We start from the raw sequence: 27065 nt of genomic DNA, 5'->3' as shown, positions 1-27065 counted from the left end.
CTCCGATGATGGTAATACCCCATCTGATGTCCCCTCTGTCTGATTCCATGAGCACAGGCCCCCAGGGAACACTCGGCACTCTCACAACGTTACCGCAACGCTGTGTCAACGTTGCAGCTTTATAGAACGCTGCGTGTTGGCCGAGTGTTAGCCTATTTCTGTTTGCTTCTCAATCTCGTGTGTCCAGACTAAGGATGGCCAGCCTTGGTCATGGAGAACCACAGGTTCTGGTGGTTTTTTGTTTTCAAATCAATAATCAGCAACTATCTCAGACCCAAGAAACTAGTTGTGGGGCGTTGCTGTGCTGATTAGCTGTTGTGGTTCTCCAGTCCCTACTGCTCTCCAGGCTCAGGGCTGAGAACTTCTGGCCTGATGGTGTGTCATGGGTTGCATGAACAGAAGGCTCTGTTGTGTGGGTAAAATGACCAGTTATCGTAGCTGTTATTTGGCTATTGATTTGCATTCACTGGCAGTGCTGGGGAAATGATAAGGACCAGGGATTCTCTAATATTGTATTAGAGGAATACAGGAACCCATGCTGCATACCTTCATTTGTGCACAGCTCTTCAGTCATACAGTAAACCTGTCCTTTTTCTCAATGGCTGTGAGTCTGTGCTGCCTGATTGATCGGTCTTCTGACAGGCCGGCCTCCTGATTGGCCGGTCTCCCGGTTGGCCCGCCTACAGCCCCTCTTCCTCTGTATTTGGGCTTTTGCACACACAGAACAATGCACAAAGGTATTTCTTTACAGAAAATTGTCAGAGTTGTTTCTTCTCTCTGTCCCCATCAGGTAGTGACGAGGATGAGGATGAGGAGAACAAAATATACATTGATGATGACGAAGGCTGCTGCGCCTCCTGCTGGTGAAGCCGGGCACTCCTCCTACTGCTGCTTTGCTCTGTGCTATGGGAGATTGCATCTCCGCATTGCACTTCAGTGCTGTATATGCACCATATTGCCCTTTACACTGCAGTGCTGTATATGCACCATATTGCCCTTTACAGTGCAGTGCCGTATATGCACCATATGGCCCTTTACACTGCAGTGCTGTATATGCACCATATTTCCCTTTACAGTGCAGTGCTGTATATGCACCATATGGCCCTTTACACTGCAGTGCTGTATATGCATCATATGGCCCTTTACACTGCAGTGCTGTATATGCACCATATGGCCCTTTACAGTGCTGTATATGCACCATATGACCCTTTACACTGCAATGCTGTATATGCACCATATGACCCTTTACACTGCAGTGCTGTATATGCACCATATGACCCTTTACACTGCAGTGCTGTATATGCACCATATGGCCCTTTACACTGCAGTGCTGTATATGCACCATATGACCCTTTACAGTGCTGTATATGCACCATATGACCCTTTACACTGCAGTGCTGTATATGCACCATATGACCCTTTACAGTGCTGTATATGCACCATATGACCCTTTACACTGCAGTGCTGTATATACACCATATGACCCTTTACAGTGCTGTATATGCACCATATGACCCTTTACACTGCAGTGCTGTATATGCACCATATGACCCTTTACACTGCAGTGCTGTATATGCACCATATGACCCTTTACACTGCAGTGCTGTATATGCACCATATGACCCTTTACAGTGCTGTATATGCACCATATGACCCTTTACACTGCAGTGCTGTATATGCACCATATGTCCCTTTACACTGCAGTGCTGTATATGCACCATATGGTCCTTTACACTGCAGTGCTGTATATGCACCATATGGCCCTTTACACTGCAGTGCTGTATATGCACCATATGGCCCTTTACACTGCAGTGCTGTATATGCACCATATGACCCTTTACAGTGCTGTATATGCACCATATGACCCTTTACACTGCAGTGCTGTATATGCACCATATGACCCTTTACACTGCAGTGCTGTATATGCACCATATGACCCTTTACAGTGCTGTATATGCACCATATGACCCTTTACACTGCAGTGCTGTATATGCACCATATGACCCTTTACAGTGCTGTATATGCACCATATGACCCTTTACACTGCAGTGCTGTATATGCACCATATGACCCTTTACACTGCAGTGCTGTATATGCACCATATGGCCCTTTACAGTGCTGTGTATGCACCATATGGCCCTTTACAGTGCTGTATATGCACCATATGACCCTTTACACTGCAGTGCTGTATATGCACCATATGACCCTTTACAGTGTAGTGCTGTATATGCACCATATGACCCTTTACAGTGCTGTATATGCACCATATGACCCTTTACACTGCAGTGCTGTATATGCACCATATGTCCCTTTACACTGCAGTGCTGTATATGCACCATATGGTCCTTTACACTGCAGTGCTGTATATGCACCATATGGCCCTTTACACTGCAGTGCTGTATATGCACCATATGGTCCTTTACACTGCAGTGCTGTATATGCACCATATGGCCCTTTACACTGCAGTGCTGTATATGCACCATATGACCCTTTACAGTGCTGTATATGCACCATATGACCCTTTACACTGCAGTGCTGTATATGCACCATATGACCCTTTACACTGCAGTGCTGTATATGCACCATATGACCCTTTACAGTGCTGTATATGCACCATATGACCCTTTACACTGCAGTGCTGTATATGCACCATATGACCCTTTACAGTGCTGTATATGCACCATATGACCCTTTACACTGCAGTGCTGTATATGCACCATATGACCCTTTACACTGCAGTGCTGTATATGCACCATATGACCCTTTACACTGCAGTGCTGTATATGCACCATATGACCCTTTACAGTGCTGTATATGCACCATATGACCCTTTACACTGCAGTGTTGTATATGCACCATATAGCCCTTTACACTGCAGTGCTGTATATGCACCATATGACCCTTTACACTGCAGTGCTGTATATGCACCATATGACCCTTTACACTGCAGTGCTGTATATGCACCATATGGCCCTTTACACTGCAGTGCTGTATATGCATCATATGGCCCTTTACAGTGTAGTGATGTATATGTACTATGAGTTAAGCTTTTATTTATTTATTTATTTTACAAACCTGTGATATGTATACCTGTCTGCCTTCTGTTTTATCGAGACCTTGTTTTGTCTTTCTGTCTTTTTGGTGTTTTTCTCAGTGCTCGGATAATGGCCAACAGCATTTGGTGAGTTTGCACAATCCTAATATGACATCGGGAACGCCGCATTCGAAAGCACCCCTTTCCGCCTTTTAAAATGGTATTTAAACGCTAGTGTTGTAAAACCGAGCTCTTAAATCAAATCATTCACAGTTGTTGAATATCAGTTTAGAATGAAGTGGTGAAGTATTATCTCTCCTTACTTAGATGCTTAGTCTGCGAGCCCCTTAGCAGTGACTGTTAGTAACAGGTAACAGGGAATTCACTGGGAACGATGATGACAAATACAAATACTGTGAAATAATGGGATTGGGAGGTGTGAGGAGGCCCTTTAGCATTTGCCGCTGTTCTTACTCTCAATCTATACCGTGGGCTTCTTTACGCATGTGTGCACTGTGTCTTTGCGCTCTAATGTTCATCACCTCCCTCCCCCCGCCTCCCCCCCCCCCCCCCCCCCCCCCCCCCCCCCCCCGCAGCGAGCAGCTGTGCCGCATCAACTTCGCCATCCGCAAGACCTGCCGAGCCGCCGTCAAGTCCGCGCTCTTCTATTGGCTGGTGCTGCTGCTGGTGTTCCTGAACACGGCCGCCAGCGCCTCCGAACACTACGACCAGCCCGAGTGGCTGACGCGCCTGCAGGGTGAGCGAAGCCTCCCCCCCCCCCCCCTGCTCTGCCTCTCTCTGTCTCTCCTGCGCTCTCTCGCTCTCACTTTGTCTCTCCTTCTCTCTCTCTCACTCTCCCTCTGTCTCTCCTGCTCTCTCTCTCTCGCTCTCTCACTCTGTCTCTCCTGCTCTCTCTCTCGCTCTCTGCTCTCTCTCGCTCTCCCTCTGTCTCTCCTGCGCTCTCTCTCTCGCTCTCCCTCTGTCTCTCCTGCTCTCTCTCTCGCTCTCTCCCTCTGTCTCTCCTGCTCTCTCTCTCGCTCTCTGCTCTCTCTCGCTCTCCCTCTGTCTCTCCTGCGCTCTCCCTCTGTCTCTCCTGCTCTCTCTCTCGCTCTCTCCCTCTGTCTCTCCTGCTCTCTCTCTCGCTCTCTGCTCTCTCTCGCTCTCCCTCTGTCTCTCCTGCGCTCTCTCTCTCGCTCTCCCTCTGTCTCTCCTGCTCTCTCTCTCGCTCTCTCCCTCTGTCTCTCCTGCTCTCTCTCTCTCGCTCTCCCTCTGTTTCTCCTGTGCTCTCTCTCGCTCTCCCTCTGTCTCTCCTGCTCTCTCTCTCGCTCTCTCCCTCTGTCTCTCCTGTTCTCTCACTCTTCCTCTCTCTCTATCTCCTGCTCTCTCTTTCTTGCTCTGTCTCTCCCTCTCTCTCTCCAGCTCTCAATTTTTTTCAATTTAAGTTGCTTTATTGGCATGAAATACAAATCTAATTATTGCCAAAGCATACATATATAATATGTAAAATAATAATAATAATATTAAAATAATAGTGATAAATGTAACAATATATAACAATAACAGCATTGACAGCAACAGAAGTAAATCAATAAATATGCAGTGAGCAAGACAGGAGAGGTGCTCTTGTTTTGGTACCCATGAGTTTTTCTATCTGCCTATTTCAGTTGCGAGCGTGTGGTCACTGAGCCTGTACTTGGTCAGGATCCATCTCTGCTTTGTATCTCTGACAGAAGAGAGATAATCTGCCTGTGTGTGTTTAGTGCTTCCCAGACCCTAGACTGAGCCGCCCTGCTTCACAGCCCTAAGACTGGGCCGCCCTGCTTCCCAGATCTAAGACTGAGCCGCCCTGCTTCCCAGACCCTAGACTGAACCGTCCTGCCTCACAGCCCTAAGACTGAGCCGCCCTGCTTCCCAGACCCTAGACTGAGCCGCCCTGCTTCACAGCCCTAAGACTGAGCCGCCCTGCTTCACAGCCCTAAGACTGAGCCACCCTGCTTCCCAGACCCTAGACTGAGCCGCCCTGCTTCACAGCCCTAAGACTGAGCCGCCCTGCTTCACAGCCCTAAGACTGAGCCGCCCTGCTTCACAGCCCTAGGACTGAGCCGCCCTGCTTCCCAGATATAAGACTGAGCCGTCCTTCTTCTCAGCCCTAAGACTGAACTGCTCTGCTTCACGGCCCTAAGACTGAACTGCCCTGCTTCACAGCTCTAAGACTGAGCCGCCCTGCTTCATAGCCCTAAGACTGTACCACACTCAAGATGCACAGGAGGGAGAGGCAGGAGACTTACTGTGGTGGAAGGGTCTACAGTGTTTCTCAACCCTGGTCCTGGGGACCCACTGCCCTGCATGTTTTAGATGTCTCCCTGCTCAAACACACCTGATTCAAATGAATGGATCGTTATCAGGCTTCTGCAGAACTCCCATTTCCAAATGGGTATGAGACCTCCGGTGGAGAATCTTGTGCCTCTTTTTGAGGAGTGGAGGAAAGAACCCTGTGGGGTCTCTGATACCTTATGATGATAATCTTATGGAACAATACAATTGTAAAAAGCCTGTAGCCAAAATCTATATAGTTCATGTTCTTTATATAATATTAGTAAATTGTGATTGGTTACATCCTGTCCCTCAGGCTATGACACACTGTCATGTACCAGCCAATCAGTGATCCCCTTTTCCACTTTGTCTTGTTGAGCCTTTTTGTTAATTGGGTGATAACTGCAGTGTAATAATCCTCCCCCCTCTTCTTTTTTCAGAAACAGCCAATCGGATCCTGCTGTCTCTCTTCACCCTGGAGATGCTCATGAAGATGTACAGCCTGGGTTTCAGAGTGTACTTCAAGGCCTTCTTCAACCGCTTTGACTGCTTCGTGGTGTGCGGTGGAATCCTGGAGACCATCCTAGTGGAGCTGGAGGTCATGCCGCCGATCGGCATCGCCGTGCTCCGCTGCGTTCGGCTGCTCCGCATATTCAGGGTTACGCGGTAAGACCCCGCCCCTCCTGCTGACCGCAAAGACATGTAATAATGACAAAGATAAAGATTGTACTTCGCTTTGGATAAAAGCGTCTGTCAAATAAATGTCATTTAATGTAATGTAATGCATTTTAGGTGTGCTTGAGGTGTGTCTGAATTGATGCAGTTGAGGTGTATTTGAGATATGTTTGAGGTGCATTTGAGGTTTGGTTGAGGTACGTTTGAGGTGATGTGGTTATGTAGTTGAGGTGCAGTTGTGGCGATATGGTTCAGGTGTGGTTGAGGTGTAGTTCAAGTGCAGTTGATTTTGTGTGGCTGCGGTGTGATTGAGGGGCAGTTAAGGTGGTGTGGTCGTGGTGCAGCTGAGGTTGTGTAGTTGAGGTGTGGTTTAAGTAGAGTTGAGGTTGTGTGGTTGAGTGGTGGCTGAGATGCAGTTGAGGTTGAAGTGCAGTTGAGATTGTGTAGTTGAGGTGAGGTTATAGTGCAGTTGAGATTGTGTAGTTGGTGTGGTTGAAATGCGTTTCAGGTGCAGTTGAGGTGAGGTTATAGTGCAGTTGAGATTGTGTAGTTGAGGTGAGGTTATAGTGCAGTTGAGATTGTGTAGTTGGTGTGGTTGAAATGCGTTTCAGGTGCAGTTGAGGTGAGGTTATAGTGCAGTTGAGATTGTGTAGTTGAGGTGAGGTTATAGTGCAGTTGAGATTGTGTAGTTGGTGTGGTTGAAATGCATTTCAGGTGCAGTTGAGGTGAGGTTATAGTGCAGGTGAGATTGTGTAGTTGAGGTATGATTCCCCTGGTGTCATTGCTGTTTGCAGGGTACCTAAGCTCAGTTACTGTCTCTCTTAGGCACTGGTCGTCTCTGTCCAACCTGGTGACCTCGCTGCTCAACTCCATGAAGTCCATCGCCTCCCTGCTGCTCCTGCTCTTCCTCTTCCTCATCATCTTTGCCCTGCTGGGGATGCAGCTCTTCGGCGGCAAATACAACTTCGACGAGACGCAGACCAAGCGGAGCACCTTCGACACCTTCCCCCAGGCGCTCCTCACCTGCTTCCAGGTGACAAAGCACATGCCCCAGCCACACTCATGGCCCCGCCCACGCATGTCATAGGCCTGTCAGGCGAGTCGTTACTGCGTGTGTGGCAGACACAGGCATGCGTGCGCAAAATGCTCCATTTGCCACTTCAGTACTGCCGACACCTCATCTTTAAGGCAGCAGGCCTAACTCTCTGTCCCTGTCCCCTGTGTGTCGATCAGTTTAGAATTGATCCTGTATCCCTCTCTGTCTGTTTCCCTGTGTAGATCTTGACCGGTGAGGACTGGAACTCTGTGATGTATGATGGTATCATGGCATACGGAGGCCCCAGCATTCTGGGAATGATCGTCAGCATATACTTTGTTATTCTGTTCATCTGCGGAAACTGTATCCTTTCAGTGAACATGCTGGCTTATTTTACACCTCTACACCTCTCTATCGCCATCTCAGTCTCTTTCTCTTCCTTTCAGAATCTCTGTGTCATCATCCCTCTATTTCCATTCCTCCATTTCTCTATCTTTCCCTCTCCATCCCTCTTTTTCTCTCTTTACCAGTCTTTGTGACTCTTTCACTGTCTCCCCACCATACGTTGTCTGTTTTATCCCTCTTCTATCCCTCTTTCTTTCTTTCGCTTGGGCTTCAGGTCCTCCCTTAACTGCCTCTCTCGTCAGATATCCTGCTGAACGTCTTCTTGGCTATTGCTGTGGACAATTTGGCTACTGTTGGCAAAAACGTAGAGTAAGCGAGACGGCGATTGGGGTAGAGATACAAAAACTGTCAGACAGGTGAGGGTGGGGGCAGAGGATATGGGGGTGGGGACAGGAGAGAAGCAGCACTACGGTGAGGACAGTTTGAGGGGCGGGACATTAAGGTGAGTGGGAGGGGCTAAATGAGGACGTGAACCATCACAAACACCAAAAGTGGGTGGAGCTATTACGTGTTGCCAGTGACTTGCAACCCTCAAACCAAACTTTCACATGCCAGCGTGACACCCCTGGGAGGGAAATGTGGCTGTGCCGGGGAACACCGTTGCTTGCCCCTTGGCGCCTGAGAGCGCGCACCCACATAAACACGAAATAAAATAAATACCCATCTTCACCCTTCCCCCTCACGGCTTCCACGCAAAAACAATAAACTAAAACAACAAGCTAAAATAACAAAGACAAAAGAAAGTAAAACGGCACGACCACTCTCCCGTGTGCTGCCCGTAGCTGACCCGCCTTCCCGGCCAGGTCCGGCTCCTCCAGCATCCCAGCTGAGGATTGCTTCCTTTTTCTTTTTTTCTCAAACACAATTCCAAAATAAAATGAAAATCATAACTGCGTTCTTTGTGTGAGCTCCCGGTCTCGGCTGCGAACTGTGGAGAGCAGCACACCTTTAAGCACCTGGGCTGATTAGCTAAGGCAGCCCAGGTGCGTGTGCTCTCTCCACCAGCCGGCACAACTGAGTCCAATCCGCCTCTCCGGCGGATCAAATGCCACACCGAGTTACTTCTTTCTTGTGATTGGCTCTAGTCAGTGAAAGACAGTACCTGGTAGCTCCACCCATTATGAGCCTGGCTGTTATGCTGCTAATGAAGGAGGAATGAACAAGAGAGGAGGAGTGGAGAGATACACTCTGCTCATGCTCAGTAGGATGGAATTAGACAGGGAGTTATGTTTTTATGGGCCGATGGAAGGGGTTGCACTTCCTGTTTTGTAGTGAGAAGTCTGATGATGATGATGAGGAAGAAGACGAGGATGACGAAGAGGATGAGGATGATGAGGACGGGGAAAAGAGAAAGGTGAAGTGTTTCTTTTTGTTACGGTTAGTGATGTCACCTGTGTCCCATGTGACTTTTCCCTTTGGATTGTTTGGGCACAAGACCAATGGAGGTCTTTATGGCTCTGAATATTACAGTCACTACATTCAGCTCACATTCTCATCCACAGTGACAGCTTAGAGTTTATATACCATTTGTTTATGCAGCTGGACATTCACTGAAGCAGTTCAGGGCGCCTTGCTCAAGGGTACAATGGCTGTGCCCCATCTTGGAATCAGACCCGCAACCTCTGAGTTATGAGCCCCATTCCCTAACCACTCCTACCATCAGTACCTTCCAGACCTGGATTAAATACGTATTTGTTTTGGTTTCAAATACTTTTCTGTGTTCTATTGATCTTGCTTGGTGTAATTGAGCCAATATGACCAGAAGGCAGGGTTTGCACTTTTTGAGAATGTTTCATTGGTTCCAGTACACCAGACAAGCTCAGTAATGCGTAGAAAAATATTTGAATCCAAAACAAATACGTATTTGACCCAGGTCTGGTACCTTCATACACCAACCCATAAACCCACCCTCAAATGAAGCACAATATACTCTTATTTGTGTTCTGGTAACTGGAAAAGCCCTTCTTGCCCATGCAGAGAGAGGGTTAGGGATAATGTTAGAAATCAGAGAGAGGAGAGGTGGTTTTATATGCTGGTGGAGTGGGAGAGGGAATTCTCTTTTTTTAAAGGAGGGCAGTCAGCCCTCGTCTATCTTTTGCTTTATTCAGACAGGCAAAACACAGAGAGGGTAACAAATATACAAGGGACCCCAGTAAAATAGTGAACCCTTGAGGGGGGGATTACATATGGCTCCTGAGTCAGCTGCCCTGCGCATGTCTTTCCAGGCCAAGCCAACCCTCTTTTGAACCTGTCCATTTATGGCCATCCCTGTTTCTGTCATCATGGATGTCAAGCCCGCTCTGTGTTCCGCTCTTCTAATCTCTGCTTACTTCCGCACACTCTAAACAGATGGAAGAGGAAGAAGAGGACGACCTGGACGACGGCGAAGGTGGTGAGCCAGTCCTTTTAAAAGGGAAACACAGGGTTTTTTGGGTCTCCCATCCTGTTAAGGCACTGGTGAAGTGTGTGGATGGGGCCCATGGTCTGGTATCTATTAAGGCCCTGTTCCAGTGTGTGGATGAGCCCCATGGTCAGTTAAGGCGCTGTTCCATTGTGTGGAACTGTCTGTTACCACATCCAAGCCATACCAGTGCCAACTGTGGCTGGCAGCCCCACAGGGCGATAGCACAATTGGCTCTTCCGTCACCCACGGACAGGAGGGTCTCAACTGGCCCGTCTGTCAGCATCCCATCATGCATCAGTGACCCCCCACTGTTCAGTTGGGTGCCTTTAAGTCCACTTGTTGAGCTGCACGTGATGCGTCTTCCTCAGACTCATGTCTGTTCGAACCTGACTTTTGGCCTGCGGTGTTGAAAAGAAGCAGTGGTTGGCATTGCATGTGTTGGGGAAGAATTTAGAAAGAAGCTGCCATGTTGATGGGAGGAGTCATTTTATTCTTATGTTTTTTATTTTTATTTTGAATAAGACAGACAGCTAGAGTGACACCACCCCCATCCTACACACACATATACAGTACTGTGCAAAAGTCTTAGGCACCTGTAAAAAAATGCTGTACAGCTAAGATGCTTTCAAAAATAATGAAATGAAAGGTTATAAATATCGAAAAAGTCCATTTTTGGTGTGACCACCCTTTAAAACTACATCAGTTCTCTTAGGTACACTGTCCTGCAGTTTTATAAGAAAATCGACTGGTAGGTTGTTCCAAGCATTTTGGAGAACTTGCCACAGTTCTTCTGTAGATTTTGGCTGTTTCGCTTGCTTCTGGCTCTCCAGGTAATCCCAGAGACCCTTGATCAAGTTTTTATCTGAAAAGTAGTCTGTTACTTAAAATATTACTTTATTTAACAAAATACAAAAATGTAGCTGTAAAATTTCATTTTTTGGAAAATTCATGTTTAGAACTCTCAAATTTGCTGTTTTCTACTGACACACTAATGCAGGAAACAAAAAATAAACATCTAAGACCAAATATATACTATATATTATATTTAAAAATCTAGGGTGCCTAAGACTTTTGCACAGTACTGTATATGGAATTAAATCTGTGTCAGAAGTCACCGTCAGTATAATTCACAGTTTGTCTCTGATTCAGAGTTTGTGCATAAAACAACTGCACTCCTAATATATACACATCCTGATATGTCTGTTTACTTTTTGTAATCATGGACACAGTCCTCACGTGTGCGGTCATATACTGAAGCTCAAGGTCATCATGTGCATATTTCTGGGTACGATGTTCAAAATTGTTATGATTCTGATGCGCGCAAGCTAAGCATGTTGATGACTGACAGCTGGTTAGGGCCAGGAAGCATGGGAGCCGTATATCCTATAATGTTATTATAATGTTATTTATTGGTGTTGTTGTATGAGTCAATTTGTATGATGTGTTGGCATAAAGGTTGATGGTCAGCTAGCAGTAGGTAACCAGCTGGATACTGATACAGTATAATTAGCTAGCCAGTGAACACAGCTCCAGCTGTAAATACAAACTGTGAATCACAGAGAGGAACTGGGATTTTGGATGAAAATGCCAGGGGGTCACAGTTCCTGGATGCCAGATACCTAGTTGCCCCCCCCCCCCCCCCCCCCCCCATCCTAGCCCTTCCCGTTGTGTCCCCTGCTAAGCTTCCCTTCTTTGTTGTGTTGTCCTTACCTACTGTATTTCCCTTGTGTCTAGCTGTTTCACTTGTTCCCTTGTTAATATTTCTATTATTGTTTCATTGTTTAATTAGGTTCCCTCACCTGTATGTTGTTAGTCATTAGTCTCATCTGATTGTTCTCTGTAGTCTCATCTGATTGTTCTTCTGAGTGTTTTTTCAGTCTTTGCTTGTTTTTTTTTTTTGCTGTACCTCGTTTCCTCAGCCTCATTTCTAGTGCCTGTCTATTGTGATTCCTGGGTACTTCTCTGTCGCGTTTGTTAGCTGTTCTCTAGTGGTTTCCTGTATTATTTGCTTGCCTTCAGTGTAGTGTTTAGTTCTTTGAGTTCCCTCCTGTTTGTTATTTTGGTTCTTCTTAAAAGTGTTCTGTTTGTTTCTCCCCCGTCCCACGTGTTTCTCTGCACTTTGTGTCCACTTCACTCAAAGGAGTGACACACAGTTTAGGACCAGGATGGCAGTTGACACTGATTTAACTCCATAAGCGCAGACCTACCTGCCCTCTCTTTGATTACAAGTGGATGTTGTAGTGAAGAGAGATATATGTACAGCTGGGCATTCCAATCTGGAGAAAAAAGAGGAAAAACCATTTAAAAAAGAGAGATGCTTCTGTTTGTTATTTTTGTAATCAGTGGAAAGCAGTGGAGATTCATTTAGTAAAGGGAAAAATAAGTGCTCTTTCATGATTTCTTCATTACTCTCCTGTTTGTTGAAAAGGTTCAGCGTTAAAGGTGACTGACTTTGCACCTCCGAAAGAGAAGATCGTCCCCATACCTGATGGCAGTGCCTTCTATTGTCTCGGCAAGACCAATCCGTGAGTCACTCCACAGTCATTGTAAAACCAATCAGTGAGTCTCTCCCAATGCTTTGTGAGACCGAACTGTGAGTTCCTCCATGATTTATGTAAGGCCATGAAAACTTGACTGAAAGGCATCATTACCATAGCACAAATGCCTACCTGCGTGATATCAGAAGTTTACCAAAAAGAATGGGGGAAGGAATGTATTTATGAAATTACATATTTTTATTAGCAGTATGTATGCATTTGGAAATGTTACGCTGCTATTTTACTTTAACAAAAGCAGTTCTCTCTTCTTAGTGTCTCATCTAAGTTTTGCACCAAAAGAAAACGTCCCTCATCACTCTCCAGTGAGCTGTACCCTTATGTACCACCTCATAATTCCATCTTTCACTGAGAAATGAAGACTGTCTCACCCTGTGTGTGACAGTGTTAGTGTCGCTTTTCTTACGGTAGGTGCTAACGTCTTCCACCACTAATTTTAGGATTCGGACAGGCTGCCACGCCTTGATTCATCACCACATCTTCACCAACCTCATCCTGGTCTTCATCATCCTCAGTAGCATCTCCCTGGCTGCAGAAGACCCAATCAGAGCGCACTCATTCAGGAATAATGTGAGAAACAGGCAGAAGAACCAATCAGGGCGCACTCATTCAGGAATAATGTGAGAGACAGGCAGAAGAACCAATCAGAGCGCACTCATTCAGGAATAATATGAGAAACAGGCAGAAGACCCAATCAGAGCGCACTCATTCAGGAATAATGTGAGAAACAGGCAGAAGAACCAATCAGGGCACACTCATTCAGGAATAATGTGAGAGACAGGCAGAAGAACCAATCAGAGCGCACTCATTCAGGAATAATATGAGAAACAGGCAGAAGAACCAATCAGAGCGCACTCATTCAGGAATAATATGAGAAACAGGCAGAAGAACCAATCAGGGCACACTCATTCAGGAATAATGTGAGAGACAGGCAGAAGAACCAATCAGAGCGCACTCATTCAGGAATAATATGAGAAACAGGCAGAAGAACCAGTCAGGGCACACTCATTCAGGAATAATGTGAGAGACAGGCAGAAGAACCAATCAGAGCACACTCATTCAGGAATAATGTGAGAAACAGGCAGAAGAACCAATCAGAGCACACTCATTCAGGAATAATATGAGAAACAGGCAGAAGAACCAATCAGAGCACACTCATTCAGGAATAATGTGAGAGACAGGCAGAAGAACCAATCAGAGCGCACTCATTCAGGAATAATGTCAGACACAGGCCCTTCCTTTGCATGTAAGATACAGGCCTCCCCTTCACATGTTAGTGAGTTACAAACCCCTCTTCCAAGAACAGCATGAGTAACTGCCTTTCTTTTTATGTCTTTGTCGATTTCTCTATCTTACTGGATAGAATAATACCATAAATACCAATGTTGATAACATACTCTAAGAAACGGCTCCCTGTCCTTTTGATATGAGGGATGAAAACCATGGCTCATGGCTGGTTCAGCGAATACAAGGGAAAGACTTACCAGCAGGCTGCATCGTAGCTTCAGTTCTAATGGAATATCTCTTTAATTTCTTATCGATTTCCTCTCTTCCATAAGGTCCTGGGTTATGCCGACTACGCCTTCACCTCCATATTCACAGTGGAAATCTTGCTGAAGGTTCGTGTCTCCACCGCAGTCCTAAAACACACATTATCAGCAGGCAGATTGCAAAGTGTAAATAAGTTGTTGGCAGGAACTGCCCAAATGGTGAGTCAAAGTTCGAGGACAGTGATGACCACATCAGGTTCCAAGGCTTGCCGCGGGTGGCCAGGAGCTTTCCGGCACTGCAAGTGGGAGAGAATTTGGGTGGTGCAGTCTCAGTGTATATTTGTCCCAAAGTGAAATGTTGTTTTCGGCACTTTCCTCCCCCCCGTCTCTCACCCTAGATGACTGTGTACGGGGGATTTTTGCACAAAGGGTCTTTCTGCAGGAACTGGTTCAACCTGCTGGATCTGCTGGTCGTCAGTGTGTCCCTGGTCTCCTTCTTCCTGCAGTGAGTGTCCGACACCCGCAACAAAAAATCCCTGTGTGTTACTGTACTGTAATAACAGTGTTATTAATATCTCATTCATGTTAATAACATGCTGAAGCTTTGAGATTTACAAAAGCATCCAATGCCAAAGACGTATCGCTAGGGAAAGCTTGTGAGGAAGAGCCATTCAATGACTTTCACAGGAAGTGCCAGTAAAGGTCACACTTCCCGTAAAAAAATGATGCCTTTATTACTTTAGTAAAAAAACACCAGGCTTGATTATAGCATTGACTTAAGCACATGGAGAGCATCACACTATCAGCCCAAGCACCACGTTTTATCATAATGTTTAATATGGCGAGTATAACCGGAAAATAGATTCCATATTTCTTCTCCCCCCGTGGTTGTGTTCAGTTGTTCAAAATGTGAATGGCGCTCTCTAGAAATATTGGCCCACATAAGGGTCACAGGATGGATAATCACATTTGAATGAAAATGGCTGCCTAACACAGACCTTATGAGACCATAGCAGTACATTGTAGTGATTGCAGTAGGTTACATCTTTATTTGTACTTTAATTGTCAGGTTTCAGGGACATCTCACCTGTCTACTCCTGTGGCTGTCTCTCTCTCTCTCTCTTAGTTCAAGCGCAATCTCCGTGGTGAAGATTTTTAGGGTGTTAAGAGTTCTCAGGCCCCTTCGAGCTATTAACAGAGCCAAGGGACTGAAGGTACCGTCTATGTGTGTGTGTGTGTGTGTCTCTGTACGGAACATAGTGCAGTGTGTGTATGTGTGTGTGTGTGTGTGTCTCTGTACGGAACATAGTGCAGTGTGTGTATGTGTGTGTGTGTGTGTGTCTCTGTACGGAACATAGTGCAGTGTGTGTATGTGTGTGTGTGTGTGTGTCTCTGTACGGAACGTAGTGCAGTGTGTGTGTGTGTGTCTCTGTACGGAACGTAGTGCAGTGTGTGTATGTGTGTGTGTGTGTTTCTGTACAGAACGTAGTGCAGTGTGTGTGTGTTTCTGTATGGAACGTAGTGCAGTGTGTGCATGTGCCTGTACAGAATGTAGTCCAGTGTATGTGTGTGTGTGTGTGTGTTTGTGTCTCTGTACAGAATGTTGTGCAGTGTGTGTATGTGTGCTTCTGTACAGAAAGTAGTGAAGCGTGTGTGTGTGTTTGTGTGTATCTGACGGTGTGTGTGTCTCTGTACAGAACGCAGTGCAGTGTGTGTGTGTGTGTGTGTGCGTATCTGACGGTGTGTGTGTGTTTGTGTGCAGAACGTGGTGCTGTGTGTGTGTGTGTGTGTGTGTGTGTGTGTCTGACGGTGTGTGTGTGTGTTTCTGTGCAGAACGTGGTGCAGTGTGTGTGTGTGTGTGTCTGACAGTGTGTGTGTGTGTGTTTCTGTGCAGAACATGGTGCAGTGCGTGTGTGTGTGTGTGTCTGTGTGTCTGACGGTGTGTGTGTTTGTGTTTCTGTGCAGAACGTGGGGAGTGTGTGTGTGTGTGTGTGTGTGTGTGTTTCTGTGCAGAACGTGGTGCAGTGCGTGTGTGTGTGTGTGTGTGTCTGTGTGTGTGACGGTGTGTGTGTTTGTGTTTCTGTGCAGAACGTGGTGCAGTGTGTGTGTGTGTGTGTGTGTGTATCTGATGCTGTGTGTGTGTTTTGTGCAGAACGTGGTGCAGTGTGTGTGTGTGTGTGTCTGTGTGTCTGACGGTGTGTGTGTTTGTGTTTCTGTGCAGAACGTGGTGCAGTGCGTCTTCGTGGCCATCAGGACCATTGGGAACATCATGATCGTCGCCACGCTGCTGCAGTTCATGTTCGCCTGCATCGGAGTGCAGCTCTTCAAGGTGCGCAGCCTGCACATGCTCAGTATGACCACAGCGCTGCACTGCCTGCATTCTTATCATTAGAGCTGCACCTCTGCTCTGAATTTTACTGCATTATTATCCATTAGAGCTGCACCTCTGCTCTGAATTTTACTGCATTATTATCCATTAGAGCTGCACCTCTGCTCTGAATTTTACTGCATTATTATCCATTAGAGCTGCACCTCTGCTCTGAATTTTACTGCATTATTATCCAGTAGAGCTGCACCTCCTCTCTGAATTTTACTGCATTATTATCCATTAGAGCTGCACCTCTGCTCTGAATTTTACTGCATTATTATCCATTAGAGCTGCACCTCTGCTCTGAATTTTACTGCATTATTACTAGGAAAACAAGTTATTGCCTGAATGTTCTGCTATCCATCTACATAAAACACAGTGTAAGTCTCCACACTTACGGTGGAGAAACGGTGGAAAGTATCACTGTACGGATTGGTTGTGAATACCCCAGTCTTTCAGCATTTGTGTACTAAGTTTTCTGATCTTTGTGGGCCCTGTTTTGAGAGATGTGATGGTTGTCTGTGGTTTTATAAGCCGTTTGTGTCTCAGGGTAAATTTTTCAGCTGCACTGATGAAGCTAAGCACACTCCGGAGGAATGCAAGTGAGTGAGCTAGCTGTGTAGAGTAGCACATAGCACCCCACTGCTAACTGCTCTCCCCTGTTACGGCCCTCAGGACAAGGTATAGCCATTAGCGGAGGAGCCTGGTCCAGGAGGGCCACACACAGTTCTGTCTTTCGCTACATCTGAACCCTTAACCACTAATTTGATTGGCTATTAGGCTGTAAGGAATGACCATGTGCTAGAGGTAATGAGAGTTTCACCCTCAGACTCTTCAGGTTTTGATCAGCCAAATTTGGATGGAGTAAAGACCAGAAACATCCGTGGTGCTCCAGGAGTACGACTGCTCCCCCAACCCCCCCCCCCCCCCCCCCAGGTGGATGCTTCACCTCTGGGGTCGTCCCCTTCTTTATTTTCCATTCCCCCTTTGATTGTGCCCAGCTTGTGTGAGCTGCTTTATCTCCTTCTCCCTGTAGTGTGAATGATGCTTTTCCAGGTGTATAATCCTAATGCCCTCAGTGTGAATGATGTGTGCTTTGCTTGGTGTATAATCCTAATGCCTCAGTGTGAATGATTTGTGCATTGCTTGGTGTATAATCCTAATGCCTCAGTGTGAATGATTTGTGCATTGCTTGGTGTATAATCCTAATGCCTCAGTGTGAATAATGTGTGCTTTGCTTGGTGTATAATCCTAATGCCCTCAGTGTGAATGATGTGTGCATTGCTGGGTGTATAATCCTAATGCCCTCAGTGTGAATGATGTGTGCATTGCTTGGTGTATAATCCTAATGCCCTCAGTGTGAATGATGTGTGCATTGCTGGGTGTATAATCCTAATGCCCTCAGTGTGAATGATGTGTGCATTGCTTGGTGTATAATCCTAATGCCCTCAGTGTGAATGATGTGTGCATTGCTGGGTGTATAATCCTAATGCCCTCAGTGTGAATGATGTGTGCATTGCTGGGTGTATAATCCTAATGCCCTCAGTGTGAATGATGTGTGCATTGCTGGGTGTATAATCCTAATGCCCTCAGTGTGAATGATGTGTGCATTGCTGGGTGTATAATCCTAATGCCTCAGTGTGAATGATGTGGGCATTGCTTGGTGTATAATCCTAATGCCCTCAGTGTGAATGATGTGTGCATTGCTGGGTGTATAATCCTAATGCCCTCAGTGTGAATGATGTGTACTATACTTGGTGTATAATCCTAATGCCTCAGTGTGAATGAAACTTTGCCAGGTGTATAATCCTAATGCCAGTTATATGCAGTAGGAGGGCAGTTCTGGAACCCTGCTGTTTGATTGGCTGGCTTGTGTTCCTTGTTATGCTGCTCAGGGGGACCTTCGTCGTGTACAAGGACGGGGACGTGGCACACCCCACCATGAAGGAGAGAGTGTGGTACAACAGCGACTTCAACTTCGACAACGTGCTGATGGGCATGATGGCTCTCTACACCGTGTCCACCTTCGAAGGCTGGCCCGTGTGCGTGTGGTTCTTCAAATGAGTGTTGTCCCAAAGACACTATTGATTAAACAGATATTCAACTCCTGCAGTCCTTCTGCTCTCCTCACGGCAGGAGTTGAATATCCAGGAGTTGAATATCACTCCTGTGGTAGATTACAGAACATCTTTTGCTGTGAGATTGTGGTTTCATTAGTATTTATAAAATGCATCACATTTTATATTTTTCATGTTTGGTAATTAACATGTATGTATGAACAGCAACAGTAGCGTTAAAAATGAAAGATAAAATGTTGAGGAATCATAATATGGTATTAAATTATTCAATCATAACATAATACTGTAAAGTATTATCATATTAATGATGTTTAGTGTCTTGTTAATAGAAGCTGTGCGCTCAATACGCACATTGATATTGCTGTTTGAAATTTATATCCAAAGCAGGAACTTTCTTTCTGAAGGGAAATGTATCAAGTATGACCGGATTATAGAAGATTAATGTAATCTGATAAACAGAAAAATATTAATTGTAGACATGTACGCTCTAAAAATCAACATCACATTAAATTCATACTTTTTTGAAAGTGTAATGATGAATATATTCCACAGCAGTGTATTTTTTAATTGCAATAAAAAAAATGTATTCCAATATGGGAAAGTGACAAAAATTTGTATATTTCCCAATACGTTGTGAAGTGCTGTATCTTAATGATATATTTATTTTCTCTTTCTCTGCCTTCTCTTTGGCCCCTCTGTCTCTCTCTCAGTATTCTGTACCAAGCTATTGATGCCAATGCTGAGAACAAAGGCCCCATCTATAACTACCGTGTAGACATTTCCATCTTCTTCATCGTCTACATAATTGTCATCGCCTTCTTCATGATGAACATCTTTGTGGGCTTTGTCATCATCACCTTCAGGGAGCAGGGAGAGCAGGAGTACAAGAACTGCGAGCTGGACAAGAACCAGGTATGAGTATAACCAGGTCCAGCATTTTTTCTGGGCCTGGAGCATTTGAGATGATGTAATCAGGCAAGAAAAGGAAGAAGAAGGAAAAAAGCAAAAATCCCCTAAGTTTGGGGCTTTATTGTGTGGACGTGTGAAGTTGTTTGTGAATTCTGTCTGTTGAAATGGGGTCAGAAGGTACAGAAATGAACGTGTTTAAGGGCTGAGAGTCTGTGTCATTGTGGTTATTTCTGTAGGGAACCCTGAAAAGTGCCAAACTGTGCTGTATAGGGGCGTAACTTGGTGGGATTGGCATACCTGCCATCCCAATTCATTATCTTTAATCTCTCTCTCCCTCTCTCTCTGTCACTCTCCCCCTCTCACCTTCTTTCAGAGGCAGTGTATATATTATGCACTGAAGTCTCAGCCGATAAAGGTCTACATTCCGAAGAACCCGACCCAGTTTAAGTTCTGGTCCATCGTGAACTCCTCCGGGTTTGAGTACATCATGTTTGTCCTGATCCTTCTCAACACCGTCACTCTGGCAGTGCAGGTACGCCACTGCCTCTGCACCGGGAGCTTCGATTGTAAATATACCAACAGTCATAACTATAAAATGATCAAAAATAGTTCCTGTTCAAGTTGAAATGTCTTCACTATAATGATAACTTTATAAATTAGCAAGTGTATGTAACAGAGCATACCTGTGTGTTCTTTAGCATTATGAGCAGCGCATGTAACAGTGCATACCTGTGTGTTCTTTAGCATTATGAGCAGTCCAAACTCTTCAACTTTGTGATGGATATTCTCAACATGGCCTTCACTGGACTTTTCACCGTGGAGATGGTGCTCAAGCTCCTGGCCCTCAGATTCAGGGTGAGGAGGTTTCTCTCTCTATGTTTAAATGTTTTTTATAATAAAACATACATAAATGATTATATAGTACACACGCAAATGCGCACGCCCACACACAGGCATTTTTTTTTTTTAAGCAGACACTCTTATCCAGAGCGACATTGTATCCAATTATACAGCTGGATATATACTGGAGCAATGCAGGTTAAGTACCTTGCTCAAGGGTGTCCTACCGGGGAATCGAACATGCGACCTTTAGGTTACAAGACCAACTCCTTAGCCATTATACTGCACTGCCGCCTACGTGTTCTGAATGTGAAAAAGTGTGGCAAAGTTTCTCTGTCTTGTCATGGTGTGCTAAGCAGCACTGTTTTTCAGCACTACTTCATGGACGCCTGGAACTCTTTCGATGCCCTGATCGTGGTGGGCAGCGTGGTGGACATCGTGGTGTCGGAGTTCAGCGTGAGTGGGCTGCATTGGTGCCGGTGCTATGACATCATTGCTACCGGGGCCGTTTTTCCATCTTTAGAAATGAGTTAGGGCCCAGAATCTTCTGTTTTTATTTTTCTCCAACAAATACTCACAATTTAAGGTTTTATTTTGAATTACATACAGCTGAAAAGCTGAATTTATTTTGTATAATGTGATATTACTTACCTGATAATGCAGCGTGAGTCACGTTAAATGAACATGTTTAATACCTATCTAGTGGTGCATTGTATTGCTGATATAGATTGAACATTGATTCCGTTTTTTATTTGTTTGTAAACAGTGAGCATACAGTTATACATTGTGGGAGTGCAAAAAGACTATTACACTGCCTTGTGAATATCAAATATCAAACATTTCAGAGAAAACTGATATTTAATCTCATTTAACAAGAGGAATTTGAAGTTGCTTGCATACCAGCAGGATATATGTTCAGTTCAATGAATGCAGAATTTTTATTTCATTTTTAATCTGTGGTTCTCTGTGTCTTTTCTCATTTGATCCTTCTGCACGTGGTGTCTCCGGAATGGCTTCCGATCTTTCTTTCTCTGTTTCAGGGTGGAGGGCATGAGGGAGAGGTAAATATGTCTGGAACAGATTGCTCTTCCCCCTCACAAAATGGTCTCAACTACATTTTGTTGACCATTAAAATGATTTACACATCTTTATCCCTGTTTTTATATCTATCCTTATCTTTCTCTCTCCCTCTCTCCTCTCCCCTCTCCCCTGTCTCTCCCTCTCTCGCCACCTCTCTCTCTTTCTCCCTTTGTCTCTCTCTCTCTCAGGGGGAGGAAAGCTCTCGAGTGTCCATCACTTTTTTCCGCTTGTTCCGAGTGATGCGATTGGTCAAGCTGCTCAATAAGGGGGAGGGCATTCGCACCCTCCTCTGGTCCTTTGTAAAATCGCTCCAGGTCCGAAGCTAAGGCGGCTCTTGTGTTCTTTGCATACGCTCAAGATCAGAGCATGCTAAGGAAAAAAATTCAGCAACATAGAAAAAACCTAAACACTCCAGGAAAGGCACATTGTTGCATCACCCATCACAGTATTTTTGCATCTTATCATTGGGCTTCTACCTACCATCTAAATACTGAAGGCTGCATTTAATCCAATTTTGTTTAATTATGGATGTACTGTAATAATTTGTCAGCACTGCTACATTTACCTTTTCTTTAAAAATATAGAAGATTCCCTTAACTACCGTGGTCAGCGTGACATACACTCACTGATACCTCTGTCATTGCTTTAATTATCATCATCGTCATATCATCATGACAATCATCGTCATGTCATTGCAATCATAAACATAGTGTTCTTTCTTATCACAATCACATTAATAATCAAAATAATTTTGATAGTAGTCATAACCATGATCCATATAATAGTAATCACACTCATGATCATCATCGGTGATCATCATCACAAATATAAAAATGTAGCTGCAAGCAGCAAAGAAGGGGTCCAGGCCAAATGCCCTAAATAGCCATAAAGATAAGCCTTGTCAATATTTTACTATTTTTACTTTTGTAATTGTGTGGAAGGTTTAACGGTTTCTTGGCAAAAAACCATGCCCACTGATAGTTCATTGCATGTTTTTTGTCATGGAAACTTTCTTTGAACAACTTTATTTGAACAAAGGAGAATGTACTGAACAACTGAACATTAGTCCAACCTGCATGCTAATAATAGTAATACTACTACTACTACTACTACTTCTCCTGCTACTGCTGCTACTACTACTACTACTACTACTATTACTACTAATAATAATAATAATAATAACGTCCTTTCCTGGTTCCTGACCTACCCTGTCTCTCTCTCTCCCTCTCTTTCAGGCTCTGCCTTATGTCGCTCTCCTCATTGCCATGATCTTCTTCATTTATGCTGTCATTGGCATGCAGGTGGGTCTGTCTGTCTGCCTGACCTGCCAGTCTCCTTGTCTGTCTGAGTCTATCTGTCTCTGTCTGTCTGCCTGCCTGTCTGTATGTCTGTCTAGCTTCCTGTCTGCCTGTCTGTCTCTGTCTGCCTGTCTGCCTGTCTGCCTCTATCTGCCTCTATCTGCCTCTATCTGCCTCTGTCTGCCTCTATCTGCCTCTATCTGCCTCTATCTGCCTCTATCTGCCTCTATCTGCCTATCTGTCTGCCTATCTGTCTGCCTCTATCTGCCTCTATCTGCCTCTATCTGCCTCTATCTGCCTCTATCTGCCTCTATCTGCCTCTATCTGCCTCTATCTGCCTGCCTGTCTGCCTGTCTGCCTGCTTGTATGTCTGTCTCTGTCTGCCAGCCTGACTGCCTGCTTGTATGTCTGTCTCTGTCTGCCTGCCTGTCTGTCTAACCCCTCCCGCTCTTTGCACCAGAGATGGCTGCAGCCTGTGTTCACCTGACCTTCTTCTGCTTTCTCCTGTTCCTCCAGACCTTCGGGAAGGTTGCCTTGCTGGACAACACAGACATCAACAGGAACACCAACTTCCAGACCTTTCCGCAGGCTGTTCTGGTGCTGTTCAGGTGAGTCAGGTGGCCTCGGCAGGGCCCTGCTCGGCCAACCCCAAAACCACACGCCGGACGAATATTAATATCGATAATAAGAATATTAATGAAGATGTGCGGATGTGAGCATTAACGCAGAGGGAACCCTGTGTGGCGCAGGTGTGCCACTGGAGAGGCGTGGCAGGAGATCATGCTGGGCTGCCTGCCGGGGAAACGTTGTGACCCGGAGTCGGACTACGAGCCCGGAGAGGAGTTCACCTGCGGGAGCAACTTCGCCTACCTCTACTTCATCAGCTTCTTCATGCTCTGCGCTTTCCTGGTGAGAGAGAGAGGAGGGAGGGAGGGAGGGAGGAGGCTGAGGGGGGAAGAACTAACACCATGCAGCCTCCAGGCAGCTACATCCCAATTTAACCAGCCAGAAATAACCACATTGTGCATTAAATCTGACAGGACTTAATAATGATACATAGGCATGCATATGCATTACTTGTATTTAGCTGTTTTTTCACTCCCCTGTCCATTTAAATGTTTTTAGTTTTAATATCAGGTGTATTGCACTTTTCATCACGATAAAGCACTTTTGGGAAAGTGTGTATGTGTTCTGCGAGAGAGAGAGAGGGAAAGAGAAATAATGGGTGAGAATGTGTGTGAGTCTGAGAGTGGGGATATGTTTGTGTGAGAGAGAGGCAGAATGTGTGTGTGTGTGTGAGAGTGATCACTATTTATGTGTTGTGTGTTTTTGCTTATGTTTAGATTATAAACTTGTTTGTCGCTGTCATCATGGACAACTTTGACTATTTGACACGTGATTGGTCCATCCTGGGCCCCCATCACTTGGATGAGTTCAAAAGAATCTGGTCAGAATATGACCCTGAGGCCAGGTGAGACTATGTGCTTGTGCACAGCAGTGTTTGTGCTCTGGTTTCTTAGTGTGGTTGTTGTGTGCTGTGCAGTAGTGTTGTGTAATTGTTATTGGTGTGGGGTAGTGTTGTGTAGTTGTATTATGCAGTGCAGTAGTGCTGTGTAGATGTTGTGGCTGTGCAGTAGTGTTGTGTACTTGTTGTTGCTGTGCAGTAGTGTTGTGCAGTTGTTATTGCTGTGCAGTAGAGGTGTGTAGTAGTGTTGTGTAGTTGTTATTGGTGTGTGGTGGTGTTGTGTAGATGATGTTGCTGTGCAGTAGTGTTGTGTAGATGTTGTTGCTGTGCAGTACTGTTGTGTAGTTGTTGCTGTGCGGTAGTGCTGTGTAGCTGTATTATGCTGTGCAGTAGTGCTGTGTAGTTGTATTATGCTGTGCAGTAGTGCTGTGTAGCTGTATTATGCTGTGCAGTAGTGCTGTGTAGCTGTATTATGCTGTGCAGTAGTGCTGTGTAGCTGTATTATGCTGTGCAGTAGTGCTGTGTAGCTGTATTATGCTGTGCAGTAGTGCTGTGTAGTTGTATTATGCTGTGCAGTAGTGCTGTGTAGTTGTATTAGGCTGTGCAGTAGTGCTGTGTAGTTGTATTGTGCTGTGTAGCTGTATTATGCTGTGCAGTAGTGCTGTGTAGCTGTATTATGCTGTGCAGTAGTGCTGTGTAGTTGTATTATGCTGTGCAGTAGTGCTGTGTAGCTGTATTATGCTGTGCAGTAGTGCTGTGTAGTTGTATTATGCTGTGCAGTAGTGCTGTGTAGCTGTATTATGCTGTGCAGTAGTGCTGTGTAGTTGTATTATGCTGTGCAGTAGTGCTGTGTAGTTGTATTATGCTGTGCAGTAGTGCTGTGTAGTTGTATTATGCTGTGCAGTAGTGCTGTGTAGCTGTATTATGCTGTGCAGTAGTGCTGTGTAGCTGTATTATGCTGTGCAGTAGTGCTGTGTAGTTGTATTATGCTGTGCAGTAGTGCTGTGTAGTTGTATTATGCTGTGCAGTAGTGCTGTGTAGTTGTATTATGCTGTGCAGTAGTGCTGTGTAGTTGTATTATGCTGTGCAGTAGTGCTGTGTAGTTGTATTATGCTGTGCAGTAGTGCTGTGTAGTTGTATTATGCTGTGCAGTAGTGCTGTGTAGTTGTTGCTTTGCGGTAGTGTAGTGCAGTTGTATTATGCTGTGCAGTAGTGCTGTGTAGTTGTTGCTTTGCGGTAGTGTAGTGCAGTTGTATTATGCTGTGCAGTAGTGCTGTGTAGTTGTTGCTTTGCGGTAGTGTAGTGCAGTTGTATTATGCTGTGCAGTAGTGCTGTGTAGTTGTTGCTTTGCGGTAGTGTAGTGCAGTTGTATTATGCTGTGCAGTAGTGCTGTGTAGCTGTATTATGCTGTGCAGTAGTGCTGTGTAGCTGTATTATGAGTAGTGCTGTGTAGTTGTATTATGCTGTGCAGTAGTGCTGTGTAGTTGTATTGTGCTGTGCAGTAGTGCTGTACTCTCCAGCAGGCTGTGTTCTCCTTGCAGTGGGCGTATAAAGCACCTGGACGTTGTGGCTCTGCTGCGCAGGATCCAGCCTCCTCTGGGGTTCGGCAAGCTCTGCCCTCACCGCGTTGCCTGCAGGGTAACTGCCTCCACCACCACCACCACCCCCAAGCTCAGACTGCCCCGCCCTGCATGTGCTGACACCCTGCTGTGCCTGCCCTGTGTCTGCACACCCCACCCGGCTCACCCGGCCCCACTGTGCCCACCCACACCGCTGAATATGATCCCACACCCCTCTACACTCAAACACACTATTCTGTACTAACCCATCCACTCTACACTAAAGCACACTACTCTATACTACCCCACATCACTCTATACTAACTAACACCACTCTATACTATCCCACACCACTCTACACTAAAACACACTACTCTGTACTAACCCACACCACTCTACACTCAAACACACCCCTCTATACTAACTGAAACCACTCTATACTAACCCACACCACTCTATACTAACTGAAACCACTCTATACTACCCCACATCACTCTATACTAACTGACACCACTCTATACTATCCCACACCACTCTACACTCAAACACACCCCTCTATACTAACTGACACCCCTCTATACTAACCCACACCACTCTATACTAACTGACACCACTCTATACTACCCCACACCACTCTATACTAACCCACACCACTCTATACTAACTGACACTACTCTATACTACCCCACACCACTCTATACTAACCGACAGCACTCTACGCTCAAACACACTACTCTATGCTAACCCACACCGCTCTACACTCACAGTGGTGTGGCATTTTAAAAGTGGGGCGTGTGAGATGTGAGGAGTCCTTAAGCTCATGGTGGGATTGTTGTGGGAAGCCATGCTGTAACTCATATGGTGAGGGGGTTGAAATTATCGTGGGTCATTACTGTGTGGCCCTAGCTTCTGCTGACACAGTCACTCTGTCACTGCTACTTACTAACAGGAGGTCTGTCACCTCTCCTCTCCCGCTTCTCTCAATCCAATTACAAACCCCTCCCCCTTCCCCTTCTCCCGCAGAGGCTGGTCGCCATGAACATGCCCCTGAATACTGACGGGACAGTGAAGTTCAACGCCACGCTCTTCGCCTTGGTTAGGACCGCCCTGAAGATTAAGACAGAAGGTCAGCCGGCCCCCATTCCCCAGCAACAAAACCACGCCCCCTCAGTGACCAAAACCACGCCCCTCAGTTGCCAAAACCATGCCCCTCAGCAGCCAAAATCACGCCCCTCAGTGGCCAAAACCACGCCCCTCAGTGGCCAAAACCACGCCCCCTCAGTGGCCAAAACCACGCCCCCTCAGTGGCCAAAACCACGCCCCTCAGTGGCCAAAACCATGCCCCTCAGCAGCCAAAATCACGCCCCTCAGTGGCCAAAACCACGCCCCTCAGTGGCCAAAACCACGCCCCCTCAGTGGCCAAAACCACGCCCCCTCAGTGGCCAAAACCACGCCCCCTCAGTGGCCAAAACCACGCCCCTCAGCACGGCCCATTAGCTCTATTAGCTCTATTAGCGATCAGAAGCCATGTAAGAGAGTGCCTCGGTCTTGGCACT

The 27065-nt window shown here is 45.8% G+C and overlaps 1 protein-coding gene across 1 annotated transcript in view; it reads left to right on the top strand.

The window, feature by feature from the left end:
• Positions 1–27065, top strand: part of LOC118210606 (voltage-dependent L-type calcium channel subunit alpha-1D-like) — a 44815-nt gene that overhangs the window by 8732 nt on the left and 9018 nt on the right. The window contains exons 9-39 of the mRNA XM_035386917.1: positions 1–11; positions 791–863; positions 3155–3181; positions 3631–3791; positions 5788–6013; positions 6848–7055; positions 7301–7421; positions 7706–7767; positions 8740–8817; positions 9813–9863; positions 11234–11243; positions 12302–12392; positions 12863–12992; positions 13982–14041; positions 14311–14417; positions 15039–15126; positions 16134–16241; positions 16830–16882; positions 18176–18322; positions 19069–19270; positions 19641–19799; positions 20012–20122; positions 20480–20563; positions 21148–21168; positions 21376–21501; positions 22423–22488; positions 23002–23093; positions 23235–23394; positions 23829–23956; positions 25492–25588; positions 26533–26635. The exon at positions 1–11 is cut by the window's left edge and continues 46 nt beyond it. Of these exons, the coding sequence (XP_035242808.1) occupies positions 1–11; positions 791–863; positions 3155–3181; positions 3631–3791; positions 5788–6013; positions 6848–7055; positions 7301–7421; positions 7706–7767; positions 8740–8817; positions 9813–9863; positions 11234–11243; positions 12302–12392; positions 12863–12992; positions 13982–14041; positions 14311–14417; positions 15039–15126; positions 16134–16241; positions 16830–16882; positions 18176–18322; positions 19069–19270; positions 19641–19799; positions 20012–20122; positions 20480–20563; positions 21148–21168; positions 21376–21501; positions 22423–22488; positions 23002–23093; positions 23235–23394; positions 23829–23956; positions 25492–25588; positions 26533–26635 (3161 nt within the window). The remainder of the gene's footprint in view (positions 12–790; positions 864–3154; positions 3182–3630; positions 3792–5787; positions 6014–6847; positions 7056–7300; positions 7422–7705; positions 7768–8739; positions 8818–9812; positions 9864–11233; positions 11244–12301; positions 12393–12862; positions 12993–13981; positions 14042–14310; positions 14418–15038; positions 15127–16133; positions 16242–16829; positions 16883–18175; positions 18323–19068; positions 19271–19640; positions 19800–20011; positions 20123–20479; positions 20564–21147; positions 21169–21375; positions 21502–22422; positions 22489–23001; positions 23094–23234; positions 23395–23828; positions 23957–25491; positions 25589–26532; positions 26636–27065) is intronic.

This window comes from Anguilla anguilla, chromosome 13, assembly GCF_013347855.1.
Source record: "Anguilla anguilla isolate fAngAng1 chromosome 13, fAngAng1.pri, whole genome shotgun sequence".
NCBI lineage: Eukaryota > Metazoa > Chordata > Actinopteri > Anguilliformes > Anguillidae > Anguilla > Anguilla anguilla.
The sequence above is the reverse complement of the archived record's forward strand: the minus strand, read 5'-3'. Positions and strand labels throughout refer to the sequence as shown.